The sequence below is a fragment of the Aplysia californica genome, unplaced genomic scaffold (assembly GCF_000002075.1).
Source record: "Aplysia californica isolate F4 #8 unplaced genomic scaffold, AplCal3.0 scaffold00019, whole genome shotgun sequence".
NCBI classification, from domain to species: domain Eukaryota; kingdom Metazoa; phylum Mollusca; class Gastropoda; order Aplysiida; family Aplysiidae; genus Aplysia; species Aplysia californica.
The window spans coordinates 1,871,976-1,890,606 of NW_004797289.1; the positions used below are offsets into that span (position 1 = coordinate 1,871,976).

At 40.5% G+C, this 18,631-nt stretch overlaps 1 protein-coding gene across 1 annotated transcript; it reads right to left on the minus strand.

Moving 5' to 3' along the window:
- Positions 1-358: 358 nt before the first annotated feature.
- Positions 359-18,625, minus strand: LOC101846399 (PEST proteolytic signal-containing nuclear protein). The gene is made up of 5 exons (XM_005090562.3): positions 18,546-18,625; positions 5,885-6,150; positions 5,063-5,128; positions 3,775-3,839; positions 359-2,645 (listed from the first exon to the last, which is right to left on the minus strand). Exons 1-5 carry the CDS (start codon positions 18,562-18,564, stop codon positions 2,507-2,509), a joined length of 555 nt encoding a protein of 184 aa, XP_005090619.1. The 5' UTR covers positions 18,565-18,625; the 3' UTR covers positions 359-2,506.
- Between the last annotated feature and the right edge of the window lie 6 nt (positions 18,626-18,631).

An 18,631-nucleotide genomic window follows, 5' to 3' on the forward strand; every position in this document is an offset into this window, starting at 1 on the left:
CTTGATTATCCCGATCAAACGTAGGTATCACACCCGCTTGCCACCATAGCCGCCTGTCTGCATGAAGAAACATACTCTCGAGGGAGCCGAATGAATCACAATCGCGACCGGCAAAAATGAACTTACGGGCATTATAATCTGATTTGTTTTTCAAATATTCTATAACTTTCTCAAATTCCCGGGTAATTCCCGGGGCCTGGCAGTCACCCTGCTGAATCCTGAAGTCGGTGGCTTCATCTCAAAATCGGTGGATCGGTAGTTTGACCCAAAAGTCGGTGATCTACCGATTTTTTCTGTAGGGTTGGCAGGTATGGGTCACGATGGCGAGCCCGACAAGAAGCTTGTATAATTTTTTTTCCTTTCTTTTTTTTTCACAAGCGACAGCACAGGACAAATGATTTATTTTCATGACGACACCGCGTTTGTAATACAGAACCTGTCGTTACAAATGTGGCGTTATCAGACTACTTTAGGCCCGACCGGCAAATTTCTGGGCGGTAACGAAAGCGAAAGCAGATCTTGATTTTCCCGATCGAGCTTTGGTATCGCACATACACTTCCACTAGTTGCCGCCATAACCGCCTGTGCGCGCGTAACGTACTCTCAGGCCGGGAAAAGCCGAAAGGATAATATTATATCACAATCGCGACCGGCAAAAATGAACTCAGGGGCCCCCGGGATTCCCAGGTCCTGGCAGTCACCCTGTACACGTGTTCCTGTCTGATCTGGCAAAATTCAAGGAGTTTTCAAGGACATTTTTCCTTGAATGCAAATTCAAGGAGTTTTCAAGGAGATTTTTCCTGGATTGCAAATTCAAGCAGTTTTCAAGGACTCCTTGAATTCATTGAGGCCGCGGGAACCCTGATATTAGAAAAGCTGGTTGCTCTTGGTCTTGTTCCAAAGGTCCTGATCTGTGACTAAGGGACACACAACAGAGCTGTCTTTCATAATCTTGATGCAAAGGAATTTCGAATCTGAAGAACACATTGATCTAGATCAAGTTCGACACCAAAATCTCAACTTTTCTCCAGAGCACATCGACCCCTGGTGTTCAACTAGACCTGAAGATGCATTGGTGTGAGGAGGAGAGGCACATCCACAGGCAGCAACATCCCCTCGGGAGTGGTGGAGGAAGCACTCCTCACTGATGCCACAGCTCCAAGAAAGAGCTACGAAATTTCTTTGCTGCCCCGCAACAAGCGTTCCATGAGAGAGAGGGTTTCTCTGGGACTGGGGAGCTCATACCACACTGATGATCCAACCTCATCGAAGAAATTGTTAACATGATCATTTTCCTTAAAAAAAAACACAGGTTTGTCAATCTTTTTTATTCTGTATTCCTGGTTTTCGGTTTTTGAATAAACCATTGTACAAACAAGACAAAGCAATGTAGCCTAGCCAACGTACCCTCACCTTCCTCCCCCATGTTGAACAGTTCTAAAGTTGTGATAGGCCTAGTTTCAAAGCCCACGCTGTTGTAATGCCGCATAGTGGCACGGCCACGCAATGTGATTTCGCCTGCTACCGATACCGGCAACTGGTATTGATACCGGGGGTTGGACGTGGATTTGCTCTGCTACTCAACACAGCAAGGTGTACTCAAGTATGGGAGTATACTCTCGACTCACAAGTCCCAGGATTTGGGTTTGGTACTGGGGTTTGGGAATACCTACTGGATTTGGTACTGGGATTTGCTGTTACTAATTTCCGGCAAATTTGACAGCCACTAGTATCAACTTAGCTACTGCACAAAATTATTGAGCAAACAAAACTTACAGTAGTAAAATACCCCAACCTCACATTATACATCTTTAAAGCTCAGGATCACTGCACTCGTGATGAAACTTCATTTCAGTAGTAACTACAGGATAAGTTTTTCTTCCAAATCACGGTAAAGACAGACCAATGATCAAAAAATACAAAAGTGTGTAAGGAGTGAAGGATGAGAAAACACTACTTTAAGGGTGGCTAAAAAACTGGGGAAAAACATATTGTTATATACATATACAAACACAGAATTAAGGCAATAAGTCAAAATAGAAAATAAGGAGAAAATGCATCAGATACTATTCAGAATCTTACATCCAAGCTTCTCCTTTCAGTCCCAATCATAGGAGAGACATTTTTTTCAAACTGTATTACCTATAGCTATTTCAGGCCAGAACATAGCCCCATGCGTCATATCACAGACATTCCTCTCAGTTCACAACACAGACTCCTCTCCATCCTCCACACAGCTACACACATCACAACACAGACGCTCCTCTCCATCTACCACACAGCTACACACATCACAGCACAGACACATCCACCACACAGCTACACACATCACAACACAGACACATCCACCACACAGCTACACACATCACAACACAGACATTCCTCTCCATCCACCACACAGCTACACACATCCCAACACAGACGCTCCTCTCCAACTACCACACAGCTACACACATCACAACACAGGCATTCCTCTCAACTTCAAGCCTGAACACAGTCACATGCGTCACTCCTTTGCTGCTCCCTTGTCCCCTGAAACTTTCTCCATGTCTTCCTTCAGCTGTTTCTCGATGATCTTGTGTCTGTCAATGAAGCCCTGTTTTCCCTTACCATATGAGTTCGGACCTGATGCAGTGGGAGTGTCCCTGGAGGAAATAAGCAGACAGCTCATAAAAACACTGCCATGATGGAAAACACAGACTCTCACATTAGAAGAAAATGTAACAAGTCATTTGTTAGGTCACTCCAGAGTGGTAAATCTTGCCTCTGAAGTGGAAACAAGATAGTTATAGAATTATTTCAGAAGGCTGAATACAAAATTGTAATCACACTGAGACTTGAATACATTTTTGTTCAACACATCTTCTTAATGTACAATTGGCAATCAACTACTGTATCGTGTTATCAGTGATGTAGCAGTTAGGTCCTTCACTGTTGCCTGCAGAGTTCCATTCTCAAGTGAAGTTATTTGTGCGGCATTGTGGTACAATCAGGCACATATAAAAATAATGAAATCTAAGAAACCATCATTTTACTTCCTGTTCGGCAATTTTTTATTGAATTTTTACTTTTTTGTCTAAATACTTTTTGTTTGCGTCCATTTGAAAACACATTTCTCTGTGGATTATATTGCAAACTGTTGATCAAAGGAACACAAAATGTAAATTTGCGGTTTCCAAGGACACCGAAACTTTGACGGTTATTTTCTGGCTCATTTGCCTCTGACACCTGGTGACCCCTACCTCCTTCAAACAAAAATATCTCGACTTTTGTACAAGATAGATGGGAAGTTTTTTCCTATCCCCTTGCATGCTTGGAGCCATGGATAAAAAAGCACTTCAACTCAAGTGTATTTATTTTTGAGTTGCACTCAACATAGCCATTTGACTTTAATGAATGTAAAGAAGATGAGGTGATGGTACCCGATAAAAGATCAACTTCACCAAAGATCAACTCCAGCAACTTCAACACAAGTGGAGTCAACTGTAGTTAGTAAGTACAAAGGAAAACAGGAATGGCACTTTGTCCATAAAACAAGCAAATAAGTGGGTATAGCTAAAGCAGCAGTGAACATGATGAAAGAGTCCAAAATAATTTACACTAAAAATAAAAAGACAATATAAAGAAATGTTTCTTTTTCAGATCATAAACCCTTTTTGGCAACACTTTTCTTGAGTGCACCATTTGAATAGTGAACATATTTAACTTTCACACAGTGTTATGAGATAACAAAAAGAGATGGAAAACCAATTTATTTCAGGCATATGCTCTAACCTTCCAATGTTTTTCATTCTCATCCGGGCCTCAGGTGGCATTTCTTCTTCATCATCGTCATCACTCTGAAAGAATAAAATGTCTTCATCGTCACTCAGAAATAATATAAATAAACAACTTCAGTTTGAACATCGAAACACACAATGTCTTTACACTCGCACTACTCAGTGCACTCATGTACCCTCAATATCAAAACACCTTTTTACTGCATATCTCAGCAACCTAGAGTAAAATACTGTACATCAAAGGAAGTTATTTCCTCTTTCCCCTAGTCATAAATAATGACAAATAGTACAAAATTATTGAAGAGAGATAATAGTCAAAAACTATATATATATATATATATATGAAAAATTGCCTCTAACTGCACAATTTCTTTTTTACATCATGATGCCTTCATCTTCATAAAAAATCAATACTGGAGATACTTTTTAAATCCAGGTAAATGTTAAATTATAAAGATGATAACTCGACAATGATAACGTGTTTGATTATCTTTCTTGAAGGTACATTCCCTGTGGATTGCTTATAAACACGAGGAAAAAATTCCTTCACCATCCCCATATATGTACATGTGGCAACTGGACACTGAAGGAACATAAAAGTCATGATGAGAAATTAGCATTTAGTCTTGGTAAGCAGATGTTGCAGTAAAAGGACCCACGAAAAATAGAAAAGTATGACATTCTGTTCTGATTCATCCAACCTCCCAGTTACACAAATTGTTCTCCCTGATGGGATTTACACCAAGGACAACCCAACTCTTGAGCACTACAGCGAAGTCTGACTAAGTCTCTGAAAAGGAAATCTCACACTTGCAGTATTATACAGTACAGCTGACAGGCAAGTAACAAGACGACAGCTTCTGATGGGTAGTACACGTAACTGCTTTGACAACATTCTGACAAGAGGGTCTGAAAGGAATGTAGAGGGATGTCTATGTTTGACCGCCCTATAACAGATAATAAAGAGTGCCAGAACTTGAAGAACTGCTGCAATACTACTCTAGCAAAGTCAGTAAAGGACTGTTTAGAATGTACAGAACAGCCATGCTGGTGCAGGCTGCTATAGTTGTAAGTGGGCTAAGACAAAATTTATTCAGCATTATAAAGATTAAACAGTAAGGCCTAGCAACGTTTTTAAAAAGATGTACTTTTCAGAGTGGCATGTTTATCAGTCGATTGATTCTCTTGTAGCACAGTAAAATTTCCCACTTTATTTTTTAAAAAAACCCATTAAAAATCTATTCCTGACAACAATACCCTATTTCTACAACACTGACACTTACAGCATCATCAAACACTTTGGCGGCCAGAGCACTCTTCTGCACAACAGGGGCGACATCTTTGGCTTTCTGACAGTGTGCAAAGAACACAAGAAAAACAATAATTACATTTGTGAAAAGTTTAGTTTTAGTAGAGGTTTTACGGCGCTCGCAACTACATAAGAAGATTAGAGGTGTTAAAAGAGAGTAACAAACATAAAAAGAAGAAGGGGAGATAAGGAGGATAGATGTTTGATAGGAAAGTAGAAGTAAACCACACCAGAGCACCCGCCAATCACCCACATTTGTAAAAAAGAGCATGGCAGCGAACAAAAACTTGTTTTACAGTGGGATACACTTGTTCTGAACATCCTACTGTGTACTTTATGACTCATCCATTTCAAACAATTTCAGGAAAAAACATTAGATCATTGTTGAATGTTGCAGTAAAACAAACACTCCTTACAGCTTCTGTCTTAACCCATCTTATTACAAAGAGATCATAAAAAAACCCCCAAAAACCCCCCCCAAACAACTTGATAATGTGTGTGTGTGTGTGTGTGAAACAAAGAATTATGACCACAGACAAGCAAACACAAGTGTAAACAAACTCACACACTTACACAAACCAGCTTCTAAACACAAAGTGCAAACAAAAAAATTAAGAACTTAATATTCAGTGAATTTTACAAAATCAGAAAGCGGCTAAAATTCTAGATTTGCTATAAAAAATGAATTGCATAACATCATAATAAATATGTATAAAAAACCCAAATGATCATTATGAAGACACAACTTTTACTACTGAAAAAAACAAAAAAAAAACAACCCCAAAAAGCAGCATACCTGCGCTGAGCCCAGTGACATTTTAATCGGTGCTGCTGGTTTGGAAATTTTCTCAGCACCTGCGCCAACAGTCAGCTTGTTCTGTGTAGCACCAACCCCTCCAAAGCTGAAGGAGATTTTCTGGGAGGGCACTGCAGGTTTGGGCCCTAAGTTCAAGCTGATTTTCTTCTGTGTAGGCGCATCCCCTGCCGATTCACCACTCGATCGTCGTTTCTCTGCTGTTCGACTTGCACCGTCCCCATTCTGACCTGCCTTCGCATCTGCTCCTGAGTAATGTGAAATACTGGGGGATTTGAGACTACGAGTCGAACCGAAAGAAGAAAAAAAAAACATCGCAGAGTAAACAAACTGGTTGTGGTGCTGCAATAGAGCAACTGTCATGATTGGTTTTTAATCAGTGTTCATTTTGACTCAAGGGCTCTTCTTGTCAATCAAAGAACAGCATGATCTAGTCTACATACAGTCGAACCTGCCATGGCGGCCACCTGTACAAACGGCCACTTTCCATTTCCCCCCTAGCGGTTTTTCTGTATGATCTAACGGCATAAAACAGGCACCTGTCAAACGCGGCCACAGCCACCCTATTTTAACAACCGACAACCAAATTTACCTGCCTGGCTTTGTAGAAAACTATGCATTTTCCCCTGACGCTGTGGACAAGCCCCCATAATTCATTCATCTGTCGTTATGTCAGTCCCTCCAATGGATAAACGGTCATGTTGCTAAGGTCGCTCCCAATGTTTACCCAAGTTGACCAATGGATAAAAAATTTTCAGTTGCTGGTAAGGGATAACCCATAAGCCCCGCCCTCAACTCAGTCCCTAAACCCGGTCCATATCAATAGAAGTCAACACAAACTCCGGACAGAAGTGTCGTTCCTTCACTGAGTGGTGGCGAACCGTTTGTCTCACTAATGGCAGTTGGTCTTTCTCGTCAGACATAGTTCGTTTTGTTTTGACCTTTCACAGGACTATAATTTTTAAAAAGTAATAATAACAAAACTAAAACAACAAAACCTCCAAAATTTCAATGTGCCCTACGGCAGTCCTAAGTCTGCGACCACATCCGGTTGAGATCTCACAAGTAATAAATGGTTTGTTTTCTTCGTTTTGCTACGTCCTGCCTAAGACGGCCACCTGTCTTATACAGCCACTTTTCTCCTCGACAATGCGTGGTCGTCTTACACAGGTTCGACTGTACTACATATGTAAAGGTTCATAATACAAATAAGGAGTGAATGATAAAAGAATATATATACATGTATATAAAAAACACTACACATTGGTATATCAGATTAAATTTTCGAAACAATCTTTTCAGTTTTGAAAAAAAGGACATTAAAGCTTAAAGGTTAAAGTACTAACACACACGATGTCAAATAACAGCACTGAAAAGAAATGGAAAGGCACTTTTGTTAAAAAATTTTAAAATCTTAAATAGCAACTTGACGGCTTGAAATTGAAAAGATAGCAAAACATGAGTGAGAAACTGAGACACTCCTAGACAGTTTGGATTTATATTATATTTCCAAATCTCTCTTTATATAGTATATAGAGTAAAAAAGGTAGAGTAATTCATAAGGCAAGGCGAGGGAGAAGCAACATACAACATACTAATATATTGGTTACTACCATTACAGACGCATATTATAATTACTTATAAATAGGCAGTCTAGCATGCACATGGTGAATTGGTGGGACACGGAAATCTTGATGTTACATAATACATACATTTAGCAATACAGTAGTCTCCGCCTAAGATCCCACCGCTTACGATCCCGGTTCGCTTAAGATCCCGTTGTTTTAGGAAAACAGAATTTTTACTATACAAAAGTCACCCCTAAGATCCCGCTCTGATGGTCTACATTCGGCTAAGATCCCGCACTTCAGATCATAATTTGCTAAACAAAAACCAGGGCAGGCACAGCCGATCAACCAAGAGTGAAAAGTTAAAATCAATAAACTGTCCGTCGCGTCAAAGATCAGCCACTATCGTGAATGTGATCACATACACGTTGTAAAACTCGATGAAGCGATACAATGTTTGCCCCAGACGGGATCACACCGGGGTGTGAACTGACCGACGCGTTTGTTTTCCCCACGCATCGCACTCACACCTGAGCTCGCCACCTAAACTTGCATCACTCGCTGGGGTGGGTAGGGCCTACACGTTCGCTCCAGGCGGGATCACATCGAACCGTGAACTCTTCCTTGACCATTGCAGCAGTTGTCTCTACCCCGAATTTGCGAGACAGACTGAATTTTAATTGGTGCGTTCACTACGTAATGGTGTGTAATGACAAAGGCGGTATGGAGGGGGGGGGGGGGGGGCTCGGTCAGAGATGGAAAGCTATAAATTTTTGACGGGTAAAAAGGAGGGGCAACTGGATAATCGTAGATCCTGAGACTCATGATAGGATAATAAGTGAAAATGGCACGCCTCATGCCACTATGCACCATGATAGGTCATCAAGGTTAACCATCCTTTGCTCGCCATATGTCATAAACCCACCAAGGGGGCACATCAGTTCATTGTAGAGTGGAGGGGGACCGTTTTACTGATTGTGAGCCTTAACATGGGTCACCATAGATTCTTCCCTGGGTTCGTTGGTTAAGATCCCAGTTCGCCTAAGATCCCGCATTTCCTTGCTCCGAGCACAGGGATCTTAGGCCAAGCTGCTGCATAGAATAAGAAAGTAATCTCCATTGAAGAGGAAGCACACAGGTACTTTTATAATTTATATATATTTATATATATATATATCACAAATGAAGTGCGCAGGCTAAATCAACTGCAGAATACTTCTGAATATCGCTAGCCACGTGATTCAACCGCCTAAGAGACAACAATTTCGGAAATCACTTTTTGTTCCTTTTATGTAGTACAGCCTTTGATACACCTGTCCTATGTTAAAATCCCAAGTTTGAAAAATTGCTGCAAAGTGTTTCAATCCTTCAGTAAATCAATCACCTATACCACACCAGTCCCGAATTTCCACGTGATTCAACCGCTCAAGTGCCGGTTTTGCAGCCCGGTAGCGAAGGAGCGCTTGAATCACGCAGATTGAGCGGCTTATTGAGGCGTTCACCTGTCGCGTCGGCAGCGCGACCCACATAACTATGGCTTTGTGGCCTTTGTCAAAACAGACTGGAGGGTAACATTAAAAAAAAGTGCTGCCTTTCCTAACTTCGACTCAGACTCCCTATCGATAGCCAGAAGATTTTCTCATGGCAGTTTGCGTAATCTATCAATAGGTTTGGTAGGGTAGTTGAGAGAGGGCAAGATGGCATCAGGGTTGGTGATCTTTTAAATTTAAATCAGATTTTTAAAATCTTTTTTAAAATGTCGACACAGTTTGGGATTTTTGGCGGCTAAAAGTATGTTCTTTTAGTGCAAAATGCATTGTCTTTATTTTAACTAATGATTAATTTAAGCAACTGCAAAAGAAAGCCTTAATCTACTATGTATGAGCCATTGCCAAAACGTGGGGGGAAACACACACATCTCACATTAGTGTGCATATAAAATGTGATGCATTAGTATCTCCAAAACTTATATAACACATGTCAAATATAGGATGTAGAACCTGCATTAGCAGTTTTAGACCCCATGTCAGCTTTACATTCTTGAGTTTGTAAATTTTGTGCCAAAAATGTTCGTTTTTTAGTGATTCCTGGACGGTCATTTTGAGCACACCAATGCAAACTTCCAAGAATGTCCAAAATTTTGTATTTTTTTGGTGGGTTTTTTTTACGTGTGCTTTGATCCTATGCTATTTGTTATCGACAAAGGAAAACTTGCTCAAGAAATCGGTTTATTTGTTTGCAAATAAACTAACAATTCGGATCACCTGTGCGTCAGTCGTGTCGTCATGGACTAGGTGTTTCAGAAAACACCATTATTTTTCAGTAGAATCACCGTAGCAGGTTAAATCTTTTTGCTTTTTGTCATTTATTCAATACTTTAAAAGCCGCGATGCCCGAATTCCTAGATCTACGATTTCTGTTGGCTGTTTAACATTCGCCAGGATTGGCGTCACTTTGCGACATACCGGAAGTCCGAATTTTAGCCTACTTTTGTTTTGAACGGATCATCAACAGTGCCCGGATATAATTGTTTTCTTGAGTGACTTCTCCTTACCCACTTCCCCAGAACAGCAGAAGCAACGGGGGAAAGAGAAAAACGAAAGTAGTAGTCATTGCCGTCAGCGTCCGGTGACGCACTTGTACAAGAATCTTACGTTGAATGTGACGTACTGGACTGTTTTGAGGGTTTTTAGGCTACCCTATTGAATATTTTAGTGAAATTGCGGTGTTTACATTGGATTCCTGGAACAAGAGTGTGATATGTGAACAAACTTCTAGAGATGGGTCATTTCTGCGGTTATAGATTTAGCTTTTGTGCTTAGTGATGATGTTTGGGGTGTCGTCATGCAGCCGTACAAGACTGACTGACGTACTAGAAATTACATTGTCCTAAGAGCACACATTTTTTCAATCATGTGTGCTTTCTTTACTCAAACTAATAAACAAACATGTCCCTTGTTTATTTGTCTAACTCAAAAATACACATTTGTTCTTTGTTGGTATGATATATGCCTTTTTCCAATACATTGTGTCATCATTGTTATGTACAAGTAATATTTGTCATCATTGTTATGTACAAGTAATATTTGTCATCATTGTTAATATCAATAAGTTTTCAACATATATTTCAAACATGCAAGATTCATTTAGAAGCAAAATATGCCTTTCTTTATTGATCTGTGTATCTCATAGTGCAAATTTGTTCTTTGTAGGCATGATTTTATCTTTTCCCGGTATGTTTTGTCATCACTGTTATGTACATGTACTGTTTGTCATAATTAGCAACATAATTGTGATAGTTCATAGTCTTTGATATGACCTGATATCTGTTTCAAAGCAAAAGAAACCTCTCCTGGTTTTTCTTTTATTCTTAGAGTGTGCATTTCTCTCTGGAGTACATTTCTCTCCATTTTCCTGTACACTGTGTCATCATTGTTCATGTACATGTCATGTTTGTCATCACTGTTATGTACAAGTCAGCTCCACTGATTTTGTGCTTTTGCCTCATATTAGTTTAAAAATTGTTTTACACTTGATGTGTTTTTCTGGTACTGAGGCTTTGATAACTGTATTTGTACAGCCTTTCACTATTGTGATGTGTTGTCAATGATAATGTCCAATGTGTGTTCTTTCTTGTACATAACTATGATGACATGTTCTGAGCACTGCGTCATTGTTACAAAGCTTGTCATTTACCATTATGAATGGAGTTCATAGTGTGTAAAGTTTTTGTTTACTAAACAAATGGAATTTAAAGTCCATAATTTGCCTTGCTGTTTATCTATTTTTGTCATCACTGTTACATACAAGAAATACAGTGATTGCCAAATCAATAGACCCATATCTCAAAAACCCTATATTGCTCCTTGCTCTGATACTCTAGGAATATGAGCTCTAATTTATGTCAATCTGTGACTGACAGAAAAGGGAGTCAAATTGGTAAGAAATTTTTTTTTGCACCACTGAGTCTCAAGAGTCTCACGTTTTGGCAATTGCTCAACCACTTCTCAAGATGTTGGCTTTTCTGTTTCTATTCTGTCATGCAATCTAAGCAAATAAAAATGACTACATCTATTGTATTATGTGACTAAAATGCAACAAAAATGCAAGTTATCAAGGCCCCCGTTTAGTTTTCAAGTAACCTTTCCCCCCTTCCCCGTTCACATAAGCGGGGCCTCATTTGTAGTGCCTGAGGCGACCGATGGCTGATGACGTCACTCAGTGGAAATTTCCCAGCCGCCGGTCGTTCACCCAGATCGGGCAAACGACAATTTTGCTTTTCCCCCAGTTACTCCCACATTTTTTAAGATTACGCAAAACCGCTAAACAGAAGCATGAACTTTTAAGTGAATAAAGAAAAGGTATAGCAAGGCCCATGCACCGCCGATGAGTGTGACCGAAATCGGGGACTCCCATATAGGCGCTGCGGGCTTGTTTTACCAGACCCGTTTTCTCACGGTGCCCTATTTTCATTCACTCGTACGGGCTTGTTTCTCAATGGATGAAAGCGAAACTTGGCAGCCAATGAGAAAAGAGGTCAAACTAGTCACATGCGAAAAAGAAAACACGTAGGTTACTTGGTTATGGTACTGTTCGTGTCCGAAGTTTGAGCACTCGGCTACACCAGATTTGGTGGAATTTTGGATTTCTTTTTCACAACCTTGGTTGACAACCTTTCTCCTTTATTGTCTTCAAATTTTATTAATGTACGTTGCATACTTTTTGCGTACCATTGCAAAACATCACCCAAACTCGACTGCATTCGGGCATTCCGCTAAGTAGGTCGGGCTAGCCGGCGTTGAGTGGAAAATTCCATGACGTCATAAAGAAACAGGTCGGGGAAAGTCTATTGCGCGAGAGAGACTGGGAAACCATGTTCACCAGTTCAACTTTCCAAAAGCTAAAAAGCACTTTTTAGGCTTTATCTTTATGCCTGCATGAAATTTATTTGCTTTGGATATGATAAAAAGACTTTCTTCATACAAAAAAATCAGGGAGGAGAGATCACATTCTTGCGTTATCGATCGATGTGGACGATTATCTCGATCCTGTTATTCCCCCGACCTAGATCTACATGGACTCGTCAGTTTCGTGCCAAGGAACAGGAATTATAATACTACATAGTAGCTTACATAAATTCATAGAATGGCTTTCTCGTTAGCAAGGGACAGAATATAGATTAAATCTAAAGAATTGGTGACTGAGGGGTCTTTTTTATGTATGATTACTGGTATTTTCTACCAATTTTGTACCGGTACGGAGAAGGGTAAACTTCTGCAAGAAAAGGCGTTGTGGACACCGAGCTGGAGCCACAACCACGTTCTAGGGGGGGGGGGGGGGGGGCACAATCTGGTGTATTGCAAATGCTAAGGAGGTTCAAGCAAAATTTTTAAAATTCAAATAAACCCAACATGGTCAGTACACTTTCTCTTGTCTTCTGTTCCATTTCAAATGTTCGTTTGCTTTCATTCACTATCTGTTTTTGGTGCCTGTACACAGAGGACACCTGGTATGTTATGTTATACAATTATACACAAAAATATTGCAAGAAAAGTTAATGGATATTCCATTTTAGTAACATACCCAAGGTACCTTTTCAACATTTTCGCTCACAGTGATAAAACAGCCTTTCGTACAAAAAAAATAACAGCAGATTTGGAATCTGCAGGAAAAAATACAAAAGATAGTGCTCCAAGTTTCATAGATATATTTTAAAAAATAAGAAAGTTGCAGGAGTTTGAATGTTGGCCGCAAGTCCTTGGCCTAACATTTCTATGAATTTTTTTACACATTTCCCCTGATATTATAAAAACTACTGCAGATACATATAGGTTCTGCAGGAAAAACTACAATAGGCTGCCAAGTTTCATTCGTGTATTCCGATTACTACGGAATTTTTGATAAAAAAATGCCTCAAAACACCCAGAATTGTGGACCGTGTTTTGGGATTTTTTCCTTATATGAGAGTCACCCTAAAAAAAATTCATTAAAAAAATCATAACTTTTTTTATTTATGGACGAATTGTCATAATTCAAAAACTGTGTTACTCAGCAGAGATAAGGCTATCATATGCACATTGTTTTGTTGGCTTTAAAGCAAAAAAAAATTTTTCAATGTTCTTAGCACTACCTTGGACGAGCATCTAGTCTTAAGCTACGGTACCAACTTGGCGTGTTTTCAATGAGGTGTAGGCCTAGACCTAGGCTACCCTTAGCCTACACTTTGGTGTAGAACCAACTCAGGCAATTCTAGAAGTAGAAGGTCACAAACGCACACAAACTCAAGCAGAAAAGACACACACACACACACACGCACACACACACACAGAGGGTCAGAGAGGCGAACGCACAACACCGAGTACTCGAGCACAATAAGCTAGATTCTAGGCTACCCACCAACGCAGAAGAGCTCCAATTTACTCTGTGGCAACTGACAAAAAGGATTGCCTACAGAAAAATTTATCAGTCAGTTTGACAAATCACAGCTCCGAAAAATCTTCAAAGCGCACCACATCAACCACTTTCGCAAACGTTTTCGACTGCTTCTTGGATGGGTACAAAGTTGTCAAACTGCATATCGTCGGCCTTGTGATAAAACCGGCTAACCCCAGCGAGGTAAATTTTACAGGAGAAGGAAAAAACTGTTTCATTTCAAAACAAAGGTGTTTAACGATAAACCAGTGCTTCAAATACCTATAAAAACACTTTACTGAAAAACTGTAGACCTTTTTTCCCTTAAAAAATCGCTTTTAATGAAACTGCGTGGGTTAGACGGTTATGTCGCTCAAATTTTCCCCGATAAAACCGACCAACCCTCAATTTTGTGGGTTGGCCGGTTTAATCAGGAAGCCACTGCTGGCCTCGAGTTTGGTTGAGTGCAGCCAAGCCATACTTGACTGTAACGTATTTGATCAGTTCTTCAATCGTCGTGATCTTTTGTAGAAGAAGAAGAAGAAGAAGAAGAAGAAGGTTGAGGAGGAGGAGATGGAGGAGATGGAGGAGGAGGAGGAGGAGGAGGAGGAGGAGGAGGAGGAGGAGGAGGAGGAGGAGGAGGAGGAGGAGGAGGAGGGTGAGGAGGAAGATGGTGAGGAGCAAAAAGGAGGAGGAGGAGGAGGAGTAAGAAGGAAGAGGAGGAGGACGATGTTACAGCTACCAACATACTATCGGCTGCTGCCATTTCAGTGCTACGGAGTCAATTCTGGCAAAAACACCAGTCACAAATTGGAACATTTAATAGAAGTAGAAGAAGCAGAACACAGCAATGGGTATATTAATTATATTTGAAGTAGAAGAACTGGAGGTTGGAAGGGTAAGGGAGAGCAGCTACAGCAACAACAACAAAAACAACAACCACAACAACACAAACAAAAACAATAGTAGTAGCAGTAGCATCAGCAGGCCTTTAGAATTTATGACAGTGCCTGACACAGTACTATTGGCACAGGGTGGCCTTTCAAATGCCTGGAAAAAAGTAATACTAAAAAAGAAATGAAAGCAGAAAAGCCACAGAGAAGCTCTGCTACCTCAGCAATGGTTTGAGTGAAATTGGCTTCATAATAATATATTATTATTATACAAAAAGACTTTGTAAGTATCAAAGAATGCGCCAACTTTCTTCAAGGTGCGTGGCTTGACAACTACTACTTTATTGAGTTTTCTCAACAAAGAAGAGCGTGTCTGTCTCACTCTGTGTCCTGTGGCTGTAACAAGGCAATACGACAAAAGTTACCATTGTTTTGAAAGACTCAACAATAATTTAATTTGACTTGATCACTTTCAAAACTTCTTACTGAGGCAAAGTTTCACGGTAATTGTGGTAGCATCGTGGTACAACCGCCTTCAACTCCAGTAGATGTTTAAACTGGTTGGCAGTTATCTTCAATCTGTCTTTGCAGAGAGGTCCAGCAGTAACCGTCGTACATTGGGTGTTCAGCTTTCTTGGTCCTTTCCGCGCTTGCCATCCATCATCAAAGTTCAGCTTGTATTGAATTGTAAAGTATGGAGTGTACTTTGATGCCTGCAAGTCAGTGACAGTAGGATCGCCTGCTTTTCTCCCTGGACGGATTGTTTAGTGCTCTCCGACCTTTGCAAAATTTTTGAAAAAGCTGTGGCCAAGGTACATAACTTCATAAGGCTTGGGGATACGTCTGGCTTGGAGCATGATGTTCACGTAGTCTATTGGGATGTACATCAGTGCGTTTTGGAGCCATCGCTCAATACTGCCATGGACTGAATCCACCTCCATTTGGGTATGGCCCTTGGTGAGAATTTCTGCTCAACTGTGATGTTAAGCTCTTTGGCCAGCGAGGCCATTGCACTCACCAGGGTGGCAGTTCTGTTTTAGTAGTTGCACCAATCACTGCAGATGATGAAGTGGTTGAAGCCAGTCGCTTGCAATATCAGTTAGTGCGTCAGACAAACCTCTTCCAGACATATCATCCGGTGTCTCTGATGGCAAAATCCTAAATTGTAAAATTGTGTATTGCCAGTTTTGTCTTATAATATAAGGTGGATGTCTTTAATGATGAGGCTAGAAGGACGCACTGGATCCCCATACAAAGGACACACATTTTGTTCTCTGGGTCCAGTACCGCCTCCCTGTCCTTCTCCTTCTCTTGTCTCGCTGCCGCTTTCCTCATATTCATATATTTGATGAGCTGTGTATTCTGTTTCTGTGAGGTTTCCTTATTCGAAGCTGGTGCAAATATCGCACTGGTCTTTCTTGGTTGAAAGTGAACCCAAATTGTCTTTCTTAAACTTTTGGCAGAACACTTGATAGCTCAATGTGCCTTTCACCCTCTCTGCAAAGTTCTCCATGTATACTTGATGCAAATCTGACGTTTCCTGGATTGTCATCTGAAGACAGGAGGATACTTTTGAAAGTTTGTCAAGAAATTCCTCTTTATGGAACAACTTGTCATCCTTGGCTCTCTCATGGTGGGCGTGATGTGTTCGGGGGGGGGGGGGGGGGGGGGGGGGACCTCTTGTTTGATTTTTTTTTCGGAGAAGACACTTTAAATAAACCAGTGGGTCAGGCCTGTGGTGTTCATGAAGATTGTTTTACAAACAGGTGTTCTTTGACCATTGACTCTTTTAAGCGATATTGAAGGGTGTAATTTCTCTTTGGGATTTCACTTGCTGTGTAAGATCTCTTTTTGTCTATCCTGTGTATCATGACATACGTAGTCTCTCTTTTCTTTCCAAGAGAGTGACCAGTGATGTCATTGCATTTTGTACCAACCAGTTTACGACAGCAAAGGACGTCAAGTTCACACCCTGCTCGCTTCGTGCCTTGACATGTGTAGATGCATCCCCAGTTCTTTCAACCTCTTCCTTTTGTTACCCTACCAATCGTTTTCATGCCGTGTCCTTTTCGCGGAGATCAAAGGCGACATACTGTTGTATTATCCGCTGATGTGACATTAGCCTGGTCATGTTAATCACTTTCCATTGCGCTGAGGGTCAGACGTGACGTAGCAAGCGTGGCATCATCTTATCGAATGTTATAGCGTTATGTAAGTTAAGGTTTGATAAAGATAAAGCATTATGTTTTGACACTGAGAAAATAATCTATTCAAAACACTAACGACATGAACTTTCAAAGAAAATCAAAAGATGTTTGAGAAGGTAGTGACTGAAATAAACACTGCAAATGAAAAAAAAAAAAGTTTTAAAAGAAAACGATCGTTGGGGGCAGACGGTGTGCTGGACAGGTCCCACATTTTTTTTTCTGAGTGAGTTAGTAAAGAATGAAAAGCTATCGACTTCGTCCATTCAATTGCAATGGAAAAAATTATTAGGAGAAGAGACAGTAGTCCGAATAAGGGGAAATGCCTTCATAATTCGGTAACTGTCAAGTACAAAGACAAAGAAGACCACGTGGACAGAAAAAATAGTTTCATATAAAACACAATCCATAAAGATGCGTTTGAAATACCGGCATTGTAACGAGATAAAAACGGTTCTGGTGGGTACAGTGGGGAGTTTTAGTCATTAATAACATTATCAGCAGCATTAAAAAGAAGAAAAAAAGAGGGAACAACCAGATCTATATAACTCCCAAATGAAACCAACAAGAAATATTACATAAATTTCACTTTTGAAGAGCTCACATTGTTACGTGAGCGAATTCTGGACTATCAAACGAAGTCCTGAGGCGAGTCGAAGCCGGGGTTAGTCGGTAACGTAGCACGTGGCCCCTCATTGTTAGCGCGACAAAAACAGCCAACCCTCATTCCTTCCCTCGCAGGTGGGATAGTCGGAAACATCGGGCTAACATCCGATCGATGCGGGGTTATACGGTTTTATTTTTAATGTTTTAAAGACATTTCTAGACAAAATTTAGATCTGACTATGAGTGAGCATATGAAATGGACAATTTGCTATCGATGGGGCCAATAAAAATTTTTTGGACATTTTGTGGGTTAGTCGGTTTTATCACCAGGCCGACGATATAATATAGATTTAGCAGCATAAGTTACGAGATTGACCTCTTACTCTTTTCTGATTGGCTGCCAAGTTTCATTCATATCCATTCACGAGAAGCGGCGTGAGAGCGAGTTGAAGACAACAACCTTTGCGTTAGTTCATCCCACGAAAGACCCCCGTGGCGGGGGCCAAAAATCGGCAGAACAAAACGTGTTTGGTGGGCATTGCTAACCAACGCGTCGTGCCATCAAAGATTCTCCGTCTCCACACGATCTTTGGTGCCATGTGGTTGGCTATTATATTTAGATTATCTAGATGTAGTCAAGTGACTGGAGGGGTATCCTGTTCTGACGTAACACAAGATGGCCGCCTTACTTAAAATAGTTTGCGTCGTTCTACGTTTAGTCGCATTGTGTGGCCTTGCCGTGCCGTTGCCGTTGGCGTTGGGCCGTTGCCACCGTGGGCCCAGGCCAGGGGTCTCTCCAGAGTTTCCAACAATTTAACTTGCAATAAAAAAACAACAGCCTTTTAAAGGCATTATCTATTCGCACTTTAAACAAAGTATTACTGGTTAGACAAACTGCAGCCCAGTAAATACTAACACGTTAAAGAATTTAATAATATCCCAAGTTTTCACTACTACCAACCTGCTTGAACGTCGGCCATTGTTTTCAATCAAGAGGGGTCATTTCAATATTTATTATCAAATAATTTTTTTAAAAGTAGGAAGAAT

Bases quoted from the DNA above. Each gene is read 5' to 3' on its own strand.
- LOC101846399 (XM_005090562.3), bottom strand. The intron at 5,129-5,884 runs GTATGCTGCTTT...GCACACTGTCAG, and splicing joins TGTCACTGGGCTCAGCGCAG to AAAGCCAAAGATGTCGCCCC. The intron at 2,646-3,774 runs GTTAGAGCATAT...TATTTCCTCCAG, and splicing joins AGAATGAAAAACATTGGAAG to GGACACTCCCACTGCATCAG.